General features: G+C 36.8%; 1 protein-coding gene across 3 annotated transcripts in view; it reads left to right on the top strand.

The window, feature by feature from the left end:
- Positions 1-17595, top strand: part of LOC126248711 (C2 domain-containing protein 5) — a 219728-nt gene that overhangs the window by 131565 nt on the left and 70568 nt on the right. For all 3 annotated transcript variants that reach the window (XM_049950008.1, XM_049950009.1, XM_049950010.1), the window contains one exon: positions 14516-14665. In XM_049950008.1, the coding sequence (XP_049805965.1) occupies positions 14516-14665 (150 nt within the window). The remainder of the gene's footprint in view (positions 1-14515; positions 14666-17595) is intronic.

Below are 17595 nucleotides of genomic sequence, written 5' to 3'. Positions count from 1 at the left end.
GCTGCTCTGTGGGGACCTCTCCATTTGAATTTCACAGGGCCATTTCATGGTTCCCAGTGGCTCATACTGATTCACTCCGTGTCGGGATACCCTTATCTCTCCTGCATGGTGAACACCACTTCTGCTGAGACTATCAAAGTTCTCCACTGACTCTTTGCTGTCGAGCACCTCCCCAAAATTATAGGTATGGATAATGGTTCACAGTTTACTTCAACCAAGTTTAAGCAATTCTGTACTACCAGTGGTATTTCCCTCGTCCATACCAACCCATTTAACCCTGCGTAAAACGGCCCGGCAGAACATTTCGTGCGGACGTTAAAGACCCAACTCGATAAGCTGCTGAGCCACCACCTGCTGGAGGAGGAGGCCATGCTTCGTTTTGTGGCTACATACCGTGCCCCCCCCACCCCCCCCACCCCCCCACGCTGGTAAAAGTCCAGCGGAGATACTTCACGGTCGACCTCTCCACTCCCCCTTATCTGCCGTGATTCCTGAGGCTTTTCACCCTTCTGCCCACACGCCGGCGCACTCCTTTTGCGTCGGGCAGGAGGTCTGGGTGCGGACCTTCTCTCTTCCATGGGCACATTGGGCACCTGTGGTCATCACTGAGCTCTGTGACCGGGCGATGGCTTCTCTCTGGTGGGCTGACAGTTCCGCCGCCCACTGGCACCTCAACCAGCTCCGCCCCCATCTGGTGGACCACAATGCCCCAGGGGAGTCGCCAGTGCCTATTGCCGATCACCCTGTGGTGGAACCTCCGCTTCCGCCTCAACAGCTGTCTCCGCTGCCAGCTGCCCGTGCTGCGTCTCCGCCGCCCGCCCCTGCCTGCCATGAACCCATGGACATCGACCAGGTTGCCCCTACTTCTATGGATGTTTATGGTGCTGTGCATTTTTTTTCCCATGGGGAGAAATGTCGTAGCAGCCCCTTATTGTTAGAGGGCCCGCACAATCAACACACAAGATGGGTTACTGACCCCTTTTCAGGAGCACGTAGAGGAACATTGCCAGCAGACAGAAACAATAACAGACTTTCCAAATAAACATGAACTACTTCGCCAGACAACATGTGACAGGGTTCCACCAATCGGAACTCATATGACCCATGTAGCACTCTGTCGACCTGGCTTCATAAGCATGCCTAGACCGTCAGAGTTTATCAACTACTAGGAACAAATCCGGTCAGTACTTACGCCGGCCCTAGCTTTGTATTCACTCGTTGTAGCATTGTGGTAGCATGCTGTATTTTGTAGAGTAGATTTCGGTCAGTATTTTCTTCCATTGTCTTGTTTCCTTATCTGGTTTGCCCCCACAAGAGTTGTGGTGTTTTTCTGTTTGTTCTTGCATTTAACACTTAGTGTATGCCAAGAAGGCGTGTTTCTTTAATTATAATAAAATGTGTTCAAATTGACTGTTAGTTCTTTCCTGCCAACCGCAGGACACTACAACCCCCTTGTTTCTTTTCTAATCTACTCAATGCTCCTATGCCCTGTCTCTGTGTCTTGCTCTGTGACCTTCCACTGGTACTTCCAGTAGCAGTTCCTCCTGTTTTTTTTTCTGTATGTTTCTTCCAGCAGCATTGTCCCTTAATTGCCCTTGCATTGAGCTACTTGTTCTATACCATCACAATCTTAGCACAACATTCATCTATGCCATTCCTCCCTCTCTTCGTTCTTTCATTGCCGTCTCCATTTTTTCCATTACCCACCCTGTTTGAGATTGCTACTTGCACCAATGTCATGAGACAACAGTGGCCAAGGGTGTGTGTGTGTGTGTGTGTGTGTGTGTGTGTGTGTGTGTGTGTGTGTCCTCTAGTACTCAACTTTGTCTGAAAGTTCAGCATTATCTGCTTTTTTCTACATTTCTGTCCTTTGCTCATTGGCTTGACATTCTTACAACATAGTAATCAAAATCACTTGATTTGAAAAGAAAAACTTTCTTTTTGTTAATTAAGCCATAGATGCCATTTGGTCAAATGCAACAACAGTACTACAGTAGATTATTATAATTAATGAACTTTGTTCACATCAGTTTTTAACAAACCAATTTGAAATAGTGATTATATTTTCCTCAGGTTTTAATCTTTGATTTACCTTATTTTCCTTATAGGATGCAATAGGAAAAGTAAGTAAAATATGAAAGTGCCTCTTAAAATTGTAAGTGTTATTTCTCAGTTCAATTTCGGTGTGCATTATGTAACTCTTGTGATTTCTTACATGGCTTTCTATGTATCTGTGCAGTCTAAAAAGAATTGCATTATGTGGATGTAGGATTTTAGTCAGCCTGTTCCCAATAATTAGTTTTTCTTATTAATTTATTTTGTATATGCAACTTTTGTTCAGTCCCTTTCATTTTAAGAAAATATGATAAGCATCCAGCATTAATATTGATGTTTTTCGTTTATATTCCTTAGCACAGATCTTGATTCAAACTATTCAAATTTTTTAGTATGGTGTGTTCATTTTCAATGTTTCTGGAAGATGTGTATGTTTTTTGTCTGCTATGATGGAATATGTCTGTGTTGTTGTCATGACAGTGTAATTACAAACCTGTGATGTTAGTAACTGTTTGGTTTTACTGCAGAGGGAATGATCTTTGTGGCATCAAGAGTTTTATTGATTTCTTGTATGTGATAGTTAAAGATTTCAGCATTTCTTTTCCCATTTCTCTGTGATATATGACCAATATTCCAAGGTTTCCAACTTCATTGTGGCTGTGATGCTATTTTATTTGTTTGTGACGAGGAAATTTTCCCAGAACTGAAAAATAAAATATGAGAATTTTGTAGAGCATGTTGTGTACACTGCCATTAGAAACTAGTGTTTTCCAAACCTTTTAGTGAACCATTGCATTTCTTCTTTATTTTTCTCTGTTATTAAGCATCGCAGATACCTTTTACTGTGTGTGTATTATTCTTAGTGAAACACTGTATCACAGCTATGCAGCTGCTGTAGTGATGTGCTGTGTCTGTTATAAGTGACTAACAATTTTTTTTTTTTGCTTTTTCTTATATTTTAAAAGCAACAATTTATAAAAAAAAGTGTGTGTTTTACACTGTATTGTGCTATGTTGTGCACCAGCATTCTGCTATTTGCTAATTATCTTATGTTTGTAGTGGCATTTCAACTCTGTAGTGACATTTATTTGTTTTAAATATGACATTTGCTTTGGACAGTAAATATCAGTCAGAAGTTGGTGTTATTTGTACAAGTAGTGTGGTAAATTTTAATACAGGGTTTGCAAAGCCAAGTTCTGAGTACTGCAGTTGGCTATAAGCAATTGCAAGCCTTGCTAACCACAGCATTTTAAAGGGATTCTCATTTGTTTGTATATTTTAAGTATAATTTCCTGCAAAATGATAAAGATAACTGTAGCATGTGCTTGATAGATATCTCTGTATGTGAGCTGATGTTAAGAATGGTTAATTCTTGCCTCACAGTCATTTGTAACTACATTTGATTTGTTTGTTCTTGTTATTTGGTATTCATTTTGAAGCTTATGGCATTATTAAAGAGATGGCAAGAAATTGGTTAAAAGACTCAATGATAGCAACAAGGAATTATACCTTTTAACAAACCAATTAATTGAATTCAGCTTATCTTTTACTTTATTTTCTTTGGGCTCTAACTCATTTTTCTGTTCTTTGCAGCTGATAAAACTGTTGTAACTGAGAACAATATTTGCGACTCAGAACATGAATTGACACTCTGACTACTAAATAATCTACTGGAGATGTTCATTTTTTTAACTTTCAGTATATTGACAAAACCAAAAAAGTTTACATCCATCTTCACAAAACATTATGCTGACTGACAGACTGAACTCCAGCTGACCTCACAAAGACTGTCCCTATAAAGATTGCCCAAAGACTACTCATGTGGTCTTTGCCAAGTCATCTTTAAATACCTTCTCAGTAATCACATGTACTAGTTTACTTTTTTGAAAAGATTATATTGACTAATTCACAACGAAAAATTATAATTTTGCAGTAGGTTATACACTTCATGAATTATGGTATATTATAAGAAATTTGTTGTTATAATCTAAGTCCAGATATGTTACTGTTTCATAAGAAATTATATTATTTTACATTCCTTAGCAATACTTTCAGCTAATGTTTTTGAATACAGATTAATTACTTTGAACATTTTATTACTATCAAAATTAATGTGTATGAAGAGTGTTCTGTTGCAGGTACAGTTTTTAGTATTAAAAAAAAAAAAAAAAAAAAAAAAAAGATATAACTCTAGAACTATTGGCATGTTGACAGTTACATGTACGACATGTGATCAAAAAGTAATACACAATTTTTGTAAGGAATCTTTATTTATTGATCAACATCAATTTTGTTCCCTTCAAAGTAGTCCCGCACAGATATACTACACTTGTGCCAGCATTTTTTCCAATCTTGGAAACACTTCCGAAATTCAATTTTTGTTATTATAGTGTTCAGGTCCTTCAGTGATTCTAATCTTATCTTGTCAGTGGTGGCAAAATGACACCCATTCATCATTCTCTTCAGCCTCAGGAACAGAAAGAAGTTTCAGGAAGCCATGTATGGGGAATACGGTGGCTGAGACAACATAATGGTTATGTTTTTTTGCCAAAAAAATTATGAACAAGCATTGACATGTGAGCAAGAGCATTATTATGATGCAATTTATGTAAGTGGTTTTGCCACAATTCTGGTCGTTTTCTTTGGATAGCTTCATGCAAACAGCACATAACTCCCAGATGGTATTCTGTATAGACCGTACAACCATAATGTAGGAACTCATGATGCACTGTTCCATTGTCATTGAAGAAACCAGTGAGATGAACCTTCACATATGACAGAACTAGCCGAATATTTTTTGGTCTTGGCTCTTCAGGTAGTTTCAATTGGGACGACTGGACTCTGGTTTCAATGTCATATCCATACCCATGTTTTGTCACCTGTTATAACTTTCTTTAGAAGTTCTGGATCATTGTCTGCTTCATTCAGAAATTCCTGAATGATGCCTACATGATGTAATTTTTGGTCAAAATTCCAGAATTTCAGGATAAGCTTTGTTACTATATGTTTCATGTCCAGAACATAAGAAAAGAAAAGAAAAAGAAAAAAATCGATTAGCAAGAGCCAAAGGATATGTCAACATCATAAGCAATCTCCCTGATGGTGATTTTGTGATTTTCCAGAACCATTTTCTTTACTTCTGCCTCACTGTCATCAGTAATTGATGTTCAAGGGCTTCCAGGACACTTGTCATATTCAACATCCTCTGGACCCTCTTTGAAATTTTTATGCCACTCATAAACTCTTGTCTTATTTATTGTAGTTTTGCCAAAAGCCACAGTCAACAATTCAATAGTGGTGCTGCATTTTATTCTATTTTTCAAGCAAAAATTAATGCAAATTCTTTGATCCATCTTTTTAAAAAGTAAAAATTCATCCAGCACTCGAAAACACATATAACTTTTTGACTGTCAACAATAAACTAAGTATTCAACACAACTGGAAATGCAAAGATACTTCAGGAACATGTGTACCAAAAAGATTTAAAAATTGAAAATTTGATATACAAAGCCCATGAAATTAAAAAAAATTCCTATTACTTTTTGATCACACCTTGTATGTTCTTTGGACTACTAAATCGTATAACAAAACTGAATAATTAGCTGAAAGTTGCATAGACAAGAATAGAAGTAAAAATAAAGTTCATACAAAAGGACACATACAAATATACAATTCAGTCAATGCACACAGTGAGTGAGTAGAATACACAACTGTGGAATCAAAGATGCTAACTGAAGTGTTATGGATCAATACAATAAGTATTGTACACTCTGCCAAATTACAACCTCAATGAGGAACCAAAAGTATCACTTTTACATTAGTATTTTTAATGGGTGTTACTGTCTGCCTCACCAGAATTTTTGTTATAACTGGTGCATTAGTGTTGCTTGTGTTCAATGTTTTCACCAGGCGTGTAGGTAGTATAAGGAGTGTGAGCAGCATCATATGTTGAGAGATCACTGTGAAGGACATGAAGATGCTGCATACTCATGTGAGACACAATTATTAACAGAGAAAGAGTTCGAAATGAGCCTTGTTTTGGCTCACCATATAGCCGACCGGATGGTTGAATTGTGCAATATCCAGATTTATACGACATTCAGATGTGACAGTGGTCTGATGTTGGACTGTATGGGAATGTGGGGGCAGTTACACTTGTCATCAAGGTTCCAGTTGGCCTCCTCTCACCACCCACCAGAAGGTAGGATCATTGTATCAATAAACCAAGGACATCATTACCCCTTCACATTGGTGCCTGCCATCTGAGAACATGTAATGGACTCCTTGCAACATACTGTGTCATCCTGCACCATTGGTTGGAGACTAGCAGCAGACAAATTGGGAATTTTTGTCCCCTGTGTAGGCTGCTGTTAGCACCACAACACAAATGGCTGGTTTTGAAGTGATACTGTGACAGGGAAGCATGGACTGCTGATGAATGGTATCACATTGTGTTCAGTGATGAATCATGGTTCTTCACTACTCTGAATGATGGTTATTGGTGAGTGTGGTGGTGACCTGGGGAGAAGTTCCACTCTTCCAATGTTTTGGAGAGGTACAGCAGTGTTATCTCTGGTGTCATCGTGTGGGTAACCATTGAGTGTGACTTCAGGTCACAGCTGGTCATGATTGAGGGCACTATGATGGCAGAACAGTATGTCACAGACATCCTGCATCCTCAGGTGTTTTCTCTCATGCAACAGTATCGTAGTACCATTTTCCAACAGTGCATGCAAGGCTTATTCACACATGGCATTCTGCCTCTTTGAACTGTCTGGACAATGTTGATGTACTCATGTGGTCAGCAAGATCCCAACTTCTGTCCCCGATAGAACATGTGAGAACAAGTTCGATGTCAACTCTGACTTAGGATGATTATCTGGGATATCAAGCACCAGTTACAACAGTTGTGGGCCAGCTTGCCTTGGGAGAGCATATAATGGCTTTATGACACTCTTCCCTGCTGAATCAGTACATGCAGCCAGGCCAGAGGGGGTGGAATGTCATACTGATAAGTGGGCTTGTACTGCCAAGTTCTTTGTAAATGTGATGCTATTTTTTAATCACTGAAATAACATCACACACCTTCTCAATTTGGGAAGTTTTATTTTGTTCCCTCCTCCTCCTCCTCCTCCTCCTCCTCCTCCTCCTCTCCTTCTGGCTGAAGAATTGAAAAAAAAAAAATTATTTTGTTCTTCATAATGGTGGCTGAGTTCTTTGTCTGTGCACATTGCTTTGTTGTTTCCTGTTTGGCCAACAAGTAATTGAACAAGTGATTTTTGTTAGTGGAAAGACTTCAAAATGCCACCAGAACTATTGTGTTCTATGAGACATGTGTCATTAAAATTTTACTTTCATGTTCACTGAAGGCATCTGCATAGGTCTCTCTGGTCATCAAGAACCCATTTAACTTCTCCTGATCTACAGTATAGTGACTTGTTTCAAAACATGTGATCAAACTCTTGTCTTCTTCCTTGATACCATATTACTGCTACTCTTGAACTCTGGTAGATATTGACCGTCAGAAAACATACTCAAGTGGTAATTTTTGAACAATACATTTTAAATTTAAGTAGAAGCTCATCTGCAGTTTCTATCCTAATATAGTATGTTTACACTGGAAGTAATTCAGCATTGGTATTTTCTGGAGCAAGAATTTTCGTTTTGTTTCTCATGAATTTTTAATCTTTGTAATCATCTGTACAACAGTGCTACCTGATAATCAGTGTTGATAATTACCCATCCATGATAACTGGACAAAGTAGTTGCCAAAATGTGTAAGTTTGTGACACTTGAAGCGATTTGTTTACGGTAGTTATTTACTGCCCGTACTTTTCAATTATCCACACAGAAGTATTACATATTAATCTTTCTTTCTAGCTTCAATTGTAAGTTCATAAAACATTTTCTTCTCTGTAGCTGGCAACTGACATTTTTCTACAATAAAATAGCATGACTAAAATACTTGTACGAAGTATTTTAAAGCCTCCATATGAAGCAATTACATGCTGCTGTAATTGGTGTATCTGGTTCATAGGAGAAACTATATGTTTTCAGTTTACCTGTTGCAGTTCACTTTAGTCAAAATATTTTTCTGCTCGTACTGGTGATAAGCCAGTTTGAATCCAGGTTGTGGAAAGAATTTTCACTGCCAATGTTTGGTCGGTAAGAGGAGGAGAGGTAGTAGCATTAAGTTCCTGAGCACCAAAATTTGCACCAGTGTCCTGTTTTAAATACCAAACCTTTCTGCAGTGTCTCATGAAGTGACAGCATGTGAAACTGTTGATGGTGATCTGTCTGTCGAATGGGGACGTAAAGCTTTGTGCCCTCCTTGGTGCAATTTGTGAGGAGTAGGCTATGTGCCAGCACTGGGCTTCACCCTCTCCCTTCTATCATCATCATCATCATCCTCGTCGTCGTCGTACGTCACACACACACACACACACACACACACACACACAGGTAGATACATGTAGTATTACAAATACTGTAATGATGCATGTCGCAAATGTAATATGCTTAATCCATATTTATCTACCAATCTTTGTTCACTTCTTAACATTTGTTAGTGTAATATTTCAGCTGGCATCAAATTTGTCATTCTAATTCATATTTTACTCAGTATTAATGATTTTAGTTCTGCTTAGATTTAGTTTGAACTGGCTGCGTGTACCTAATACAGTAACGACAGAACTGCTGTTTATAAATAACACTATCTTGGGACATTTATTGTAGATTCTCTGGCAGCTTTTTTAAAAAAAAATTAGAAAAGTAGAAAAATTTCCGGGATTAAAATACGAATTGCTGGTATCTTCCAACCGGCTTACTGCTATACAGTATTTAGCCCCATTGCATCATGTATCCTTCATATATTTGTTTTAAAAGCATGTTATTAGCTCAGTAATATTTTAGCTGTTCTTCAGACTTCTTAAAAATAGACTTAAGAGCTAATGAAAAATTGCAACATTGATGAGGAAGGAAAATTGGAAATTCACAGAATCATTGAAACTGCTATCTAAATTGCTGCCCTGTGACATTATCCTTTCTATATTGTACTATGACAATGTTGTTTGAAATCTTGGTGGTAGTTTTAAAAACACTGGTTCTGTCATTTATAAAATTTTTATTTGTAAAATTATACTTTTTTTTTTAATTTAAGGGAAGTTACATATTTGGCTGTTTTATGTAAATTTGCCAAAGAACTTCTGGAAATAAACAATGAGAATGATATCAAAACTGAGAAACCCAAAGACCCTATACAAGTATGGACTCATAATACGTTGATCATTACGTAATATGCAGTGAAAAGAGTATTTTAAGATCACCTTTTATTACCATAGCTGTGTCACTCGCCAGTTGTGACTGAATGGACTGCATCAGTATTATGAAGTTAAGCTTATAGAAGCACTTCAATATGAGTTGTATGAACAGTCTGGAATTTGGCTTTTTTCTTTTTTACAGAGTCGACAACTGTTTTGAAAACTTTTGTTTTGAGTAATAACAATAACCTCACAGTTTGTCCCTTTAATACAGATTTAACTGAATTAAAACATCAAATTTAAAAAATTATGACCCAAAACTAGAATTATTTTATTTGGTAATTTTATCACATTCTTCATCTACTAATCTACTAAGTTGTCCTGTAGTTTTGATGTATCAGTACTCACATTGCAGAGTGTTAAAGTGACCAGATGAAAACTAGTTGATTTTACTTCAGGGTTTGGCTAATGATTCAGTGAGATTATCAGAGAAATTTCCAGTTTGATACTTAATCAATATTTCATTCAAAAATTATATATTTTATGTTACTTTGTTGTTTAGCTCAAATTGACAAACCACTTTATTTCTCATTTGATTACAAATTATTTCAGCTTTAATTTTCCACTCAATAACATTATGTTTCCAATTACAGTTATCATAATGCAACAGAGATATTGTTGCATGGTGTCCAAAGTTTATTAATTTTGAATGTCACGTCCCTACTGTGATATCAAATGTAAACTTCAGGATTAACAATTGTCAGATTTAAAATACTGTTCTCCCATTCTGCTTTATTTCTATAAAAGAAAAGGAAGAGCAGTTAATGTTAAATGTCTCATCAGCACTGAGGTTATTGGAATAGAGGTTTTCTGTAAATGAGATGTAGATGTATCAGTGTAAGCAAATAATAGTATGAATCCTTCAGCATTACTATCAGTAATGTCTTTCTTGTCATTGCCACTACTGTATGAATGTTCCTTCACTGATGATATTGTATACAGGGTCATCTTAAAAAAAAAGTTCCTTATTCTGTGTACTATTCTAGCTGCAAGTTATAGTTTTGTGCTGTTATCTACCTGTGCTTAGTTCCACTCATAAGCTACTAATATATTTTTATCGGCTTTTCAATTTTTTATAGCTTGTTAAGATGTTTATGTGTTACAACAAGTTCCTATATTGAAATTGAGCAAGGAAGTTAAGTAAAATGCATACTTCTAAAAATTTGCATCACAAGTGAAGTATACTGATAAAACCTACATTTATACAGGTGTGTGCCTTATTGTTTTTCCATATACCTGATTAATTGCATGTGAAATTATTTAGGTACAACCCATAAAGCTTGAGGTTAGTGTAAGGAAAACCAGATCACTAGATCTGCAGATAAATCTCTCTTTTCTTACAAGAACTGTGGAAAGAATTTGGCCACCCTATATTTGACACATCAAAATGTATACAAAAGGCTCTTGTACTCTTTATGTTGTGAGCTGTCAGTGTTTAATTATTTCTTGTGAGCTGTCAGTGTTTAATTATTTCAGTCAGCAAGCTCTTAACACTTGTATCATAGTAAATAAAAACTGGTTATGAATTTATAAGTCCAAACAGCTCTCAGTTGGTCCTAGATGTCCTTGAAGTGTTGCTATAAGGGCAAAGAGCAAATTCTCACCCTGGCACAAAAATGGTTCTAATGTAAATGAGACTTTGTTTTTGTTGTATTTGTACATTACCCAGTAACACAACTAAAGTGTCTACTTAATCTATGGAATATATTTATTTATGTGACTCTTTGATTTGAAATACACTAGACTCTTGCTAATCCGGCCCTCAGTAGTCCGACCTTTCAGTAATCCAGTGTACATCCAAAAACACGTGCACAATGAATTATTATGTGCAACAATGCTTTATATACTGTATTTGGAATTGTAGCTTTTTTTTACAGCTCAGAATCATGTCTTCTAAAAGGAAACACGTTATGCTAGACCTCAAGCAGAAACTCGAAATTTTAGATAAGTTAAATCAAGGTTCTTCACAGAAAGCCATTGCTGCAGAGTTCAGCATTGGACGTGCAATTATTTATGACATTAAAAAGAAAGAAGATGTTATTCCACAGTACTCAACACAAATGGATAGTGATTTGGGAAAACAGAAGGTTATGCGAAAGAGTGAGAATGAAGACCTGGACGTAGCTGTTAATAGATTGTTCACACAACAGCTCAGTAAAGGAATTACAGTCAGTGGCGTGATTATAAAGGAAAAAGCAGCTGCATTTAACATACAACTTGGTGGTAGTAACTTGTTTGCAGCGAACGAAGGTTGGCTATCAAACTGGAAAAAGCAACATGGCATTTGGCGGCTGACAGTCACCAGGGAAAGTCGCTCAGCTAACAATAAGGATGCTGATGAGTTTGTAAGCAAGATATGGAAGGTAATAGAGGAAGAAGATTTAACTGATGATGCCATGTATAATGCTGATGAAACAGGACTCTTTTACAAGATGCTTCCTTCAAAAGCATTAGCTGCCAAGAACGAGAAGGAAGCTCATGGTTACAAGCAACAGAAACAGTGCATAGCATTAATGGCATGTTGTAATGCAAATGGGAGTCGTAAACTACCGCTTATGGTGATTGGAAAATCCCAACATCCACGTTGTTTTCAACACACTGACATAAATACTCTACCAGTGCAGTATTGCGCTCAGAAGAAAGCGTGGATGGACAGACAAATATTCTCTTTGTGGTTACATGAAACATTTGTACCAGCAGTGAATAAAGAGCTAAAGAAGAAAAAGCTTCCACTGAAAGCTATCCTTATAACCGACAATGCTCCCAGTCATCCTTCAGATGTTTCTCTAAAGTCCGATGGTATACATGTACAAGCACTCTTTCTCTCACCCGACAGCCCTAATTCAGTCCATGGACCAGGGAATTTTGGAATCAACTAAACGCCATTATCGACATTCACTTCTCATCTGCTTGCTAAACGAAAGTGAAAACGACTCTATCGAGACTGTGCTGAAGGCGTGGAAATCAATTACCATATGTGATGTTGTTTTCCAAGCAGCCGAAGCATGGGATAAAGTGGAGAGCACTACCATAATGAAGAGCTGGAGAAAATTGTGGCCATCCGTTGTTGCCGAGTTGGATCCAGTAGTGAGTGACTGCGACGAGCAAGTCAGTTCCGAATTATCAATTACTTTGTTCAGTGACATGTTCCACAACCTTCCAGAAGGAGAAGAAATTGATGATGAAGATGTTCCTAAGTGCCTGAATGAGGAAAACGTGATACGAACCAAACTTCAACAGATGAAGAAATAATCAAATGCATGCAAGAAAGTAATGATGAAAGTGATGAAGAATAGGACACAGGAGGAGAGAGCATGAAGATTTCTCACACTGCTGGTGCTGAAGTTGCCGAGATCTTCCTGGTGTACATTATGCAACAACCAGATACATGCAGTACCGATGTAATGCTTGTAAAGCGGTTGCGTGATAAAGCATTCTACCATCGCGTATCATTATTGCAACAGTTAAAAATTAGGGACATGTTTCATAGTGAGTGATACGACTTTTTAATTATGTACAGTATACACTCAAGGACTAAGTTTTCTTTGAAAATTAATGTATTTTTGGATTTAATAAAGTATATCCTCTATGTTTTAAAATTGTATCCTCCAGTTTAATAAAGTACAGTACACTATATACCCTTTGTTTTCAAAATAAACAAAAAAAAAAAAAAAGAATAAAAGAAATTTCAGACACTCAATAATTCGGCACTTCTGTTAATCTGGCACCCATATGTGCCAGGAATGGCCGGATTACCGAGAGTCTAGTGTAGTCATATTATTTGTGTTTGGTTCAACTGAATAAACTGGAATTCTGTTTCATCATATAATTCATAGATCTGTACCAGTTGACACTAAAGGAAAATCACCCAAAGCTGTCTAAGACTTATGAGTCTGTTTTTAATTTTCAACAGCCAAGACATGTGAAGTAAGTCATACTTGCTGCACTTCTCATGAAATGATCTACAACAAGAGGCTCGAAAATAGTAACTACAGATGAAAACACCAAGAAAGCACATAATATAGTACTGGATGATACATAATTGAAGGTATCAGAGATAGCTGACGCCACAGACAAGAAATTAGTATGATACATTTAAATGAGAAAACTTTGTGAAAGGCAGTTGTTACATTCGTTGAATTCCAACAAAAAGTAAATGCAGAAACAAATGTTTGGACCGTTGTGAAAAAGGACACAATTAATTGTGTTCATCAGTTGGTTACCACAGATGAGACGCAAGTACAGCACTTCACACCATACTTTAAACAGTAGTGAAAGCATGTGGTGGAAACCTGTGGCCTTGACCAGAGACAACAAAGTCAGTTACATCTAGAAGAAAGGTTATAGACTGTGCTTTTAGGGAAGCAAAAAATAATTCTTCTTAATGATTATCTTAGTAAGGTGCAGACAAATAACTGGGAAATACTACAAGATTCTTCTGGTCCAACAAAGTAGAAAATATTGCTGAAACCTCCATCATTTTATGAGATTTGGCATCCTCTGACTTCCAAGTATTTACACATGCAAAGAAATTTGTGGCTGGAAAACACATTGACTTAAATGAAGAGTTTAAGGCAACTGTAGATTAGTATTTTACTGATCTTCCATAGTTAAACTTCAGGGATGAAATCTACTCACTGGAGAAACACTGGACAATGTACAGTGACCTGTAAGAATTCGGTTTTGAAAAATAATTGCATTTTGACCAAAAAGTTTCTTCTCTTACGGGGTGATAACTTTTCACTTTGAAATTATAGACTAGGGCATCAGGCTGAAGCACACTATTCATAACTGCCACTTAATACAAATAATCAGTTGAAAATATTTCTTTGAAAGTGAACTGACACTGCACAGGAAAGTATTGTGTGGTTGATTATTAACTTTTGTGACACTGCTCTACTGATCCCTACATTTCTGAAGTGACAGTAGTGTTTGTGAGCCACATGTTATAGAACAAATTAGTTTTATCAATTTTATTTAAAACAGAGTTAGTTCTTAAAGATTTTTGATATTAACAATTTTCAGATAAATTTGGTATTGCATTAAGCTATATCTTGGATGATGAAATTACTGGAGTAAAATTAAATTAAAATAAGCAGTTTTAAACATTTTAAGAGCTAAAAAGTTATATTTAATTTCAGGAAACAGTTTAACTGGCAGTGACCGTTCATCCAACATGGGATGTCATTTTCGTTCCTTACGACCAACAGTAAACCAAGATAATATGGAAATGTTGGAATATCCCTTTCTCACCATGAGAAAGTATGGTCCTGGTTTTATACAACATCTAGGTAAAAAAAATAATTGTCTAATATAGTTTGATGTCATATAATATCTTATTGTATACTAATATTCATTCTGAAAGGATAAAACAAATTTGGACACAAAGGAATGCCAACCATCAAAAGTGACATTGATTGATGTACCTCACGTGGTCCTGTTGGGCCCATACATGAATAATAATAATAATAATAATAATAATAACAACAACTTTATACCAGTAATAGATTTTGAAATAAATGAGGACCATCTGTATGCAGCTGAATAAGGGCAATATTTGTTTTGCCAGACATGTACAAGGACAGTCCTAACCTAAAAATCATTAATATATTATTAATAGCAACTGAGGGTTGGTAGAACAACAACGTTAAAGATGTTAGGACTGTCAATGTTTATTTCCTCCAAATCAGTTTGGTAGTAAATTAGCAATAATATAGTGGCAGGGGAAGAGAGCAAGCCCTCATTTACAGGGTGACAAATATTGAACTATATGAAAAGAAAATGTAAATTAGTTACAAACTACAGTGTGTACACACTTTATTCAATATGTAAATGTGACTACAGGTATTCAGATTTAAGTTATGACATGTTTGATATGCCTGCCATCATTGGCGATCATCTGGCGCAGACAAATAGCAAAATCCTGCATGACCCGCTGAAGTGTCGGAAAATTTATGCTGTCAATGACCCTCTGAATGGCTGTTTGGGGCAATTGTTGTACATCTTGTCTTTAATATAGCCCCACAAAAAGGAGTCGGACGTGTTCAGATCAGGAGAATATGGCGGACAGTCAAGGCCCATGCCAGTGGCCTCTGGGTATTGCAGAGCCAGAATGTGGTCCCCAAAGTGCTCTTCCAGGACACTCTCCTGCTTCGATGAGGTTGAGTTCAGTCTTACATGAACCACATCTTGTCAAAATTAAGGTCACTTTGGATAATGGGGATGGAATTATCTTTCAGGACTTTCACATACCGTTCAGTTGTCACTGTGCCATCAAGGAATATCATGCCGATTATTCTGTGACTGAACATTGCACACCACACAGTCACCCATTGAGGGTGAAGAGACTTCTCGATCCCAAAATGCGAATTCTCAATCCTCCAAATGTGCCAATTTTGCTGATTGACGAACCCATCCAAATGAAAGTGGTCTTGGTCGCTAAACCAAGCCATACTAATTCCCATCATGCCCTGCAGCTGACCATGCAGTTTGAATGTCCTAATGCAAACCATTCAGAAGTTAAGACGATTTTATTTCATATAGCTCAATAACTGTCACCCTGTATTATATATTTGAACATATGAATTCATCTTAAGCACATTCTACATGATTTAAGGTGATAATATTAATTAATTAGATGTGTTTATTGATACAGAGGAAAATACTTAAATCTATAGTCCAAAATAATGGATATAAGCCCTCCCTCATAAAAACCACAGTTGAAAAAAATCCAAAGTAGTCTTTAGCAATTACCATCACCATTATAAGATAAGAAAGAAATGTCAAAATTTGTCAGTCTTGCATTCTTTGGCAGAGTGTCATATAAACTCTCAAATCTTGTCAGACTACATAACATAAAAATATCCTTCTACACAGACAGTAAACAACAGAGTAACTTCACAATAATAAATCCACTGGAGAGTGCCATCAAAAGTCTGCCATATACAAACTCACATGCTCCTGTTTGTGCTTCTGTATAGGAAAAACAGGGAGAAGTTTTGTTATCCACTACAAAGAATATATGGATGCCCTTCAACTCAAAAACTTAAATAAGTCCAGCTTCGCATCACACATTGCAAGAAGACACTATTGGTGGTATCAGTGATAATCTTTCTGTGCTACTTATTGCTGACAAAGGGTTACAGATGGGTCTCCTTGAAGAATTGGAGATTTACTATTTTTGAGATATTGTGGCACCAGAACACTAAAAGGACAATAATAAGACATATTCATCCTCCTGCATAAATTGTATTACAGTCTCTTAGTCATATAACTATGGCATTCGGCAACTCATTCACTCTACAATTATGTAGTAAATATATTACTCCATTTGTTTATCTTTTGTGTAACTTTTTAATCCATAATGCATTTATATTGCCAATATAAGAATACACTAGCAGCTAGCATGATTCATGCACATATATTATCGATATGTGTAAATATTTATTCTCTAATACAATGCATCTCAGACCAAAGATCATGATGTAACCAAGTGTGATATATATAATATTTTCATATTCTGTTTATTGTATCAATGTTAACCTTCTATGAATAAGTGTAAAACCAAGTGCAGATAAATACTGTGTATATTTGTGTGTTGTACCTGTAATGGACATTATGGGGAAGGATTTGCTATGGATATTGAGACGCAGTGCACTTTAAGTACCCAAAACATAACAATCTTTCTGTTCCATCAACGTTTCATTCCCAATAAATATATTTCCATCATTTTCGACATAACCATCACCACAATTTGTAGCTACACTTGGTCCATGATATAATGTTCCAGTAACACCTCCATCTCATGATGAGCGTGCAGTGACTTGAAACTAGTTAATGCGGTGCAATAAATCATATCAAAACTCTAAGAAATTGAGTAGTTGCATATTTATATCTAAATAAATCTAGCTGACTCTGGGTGTTCAACCAGGAAGCCAGGTAGCTGAACTGTAGAAGAAACAAAACTCTACATGCAGTCAGTATATGGGGAGCAGAGAGTTCGAACACTGTAGAGACTGGCACACAGAAAGCAGAAATGTGACCAGCCTGAATGATCAAAATATTAGCATACAGAACCTAGAACATGGTATGTTGTATAAACCTGGTCCATGTAAGTACTGACTGGCCCAGTCTGTTGCCACCAGCAAGTAAGCTTGAAACTAGTGGGCCATCAGGTCTGCCCATGCTACACTCCACATGTGCCACCATCCAAGATAGCTTT

Source organism: Schistocerca nitens, chromosome 3 (assembly GCF_023898315.1).
Source record: "Schistocerca nitens isolate TAMUIC-IGC-003100 chromosome 3, iqSchNite1.1, whole genome shotgun sequence".
NCBI classification, from domain to species: domain Eukaryota; kingdom Metazoa; phylum Arthropoda; class Insecta; order Orthoptera; family Acrididae; genus Schistocerca; species Schistocerca nitens.
This window is presented reverse-complemented; position numbering and strand designations above follow the sequence as displayed.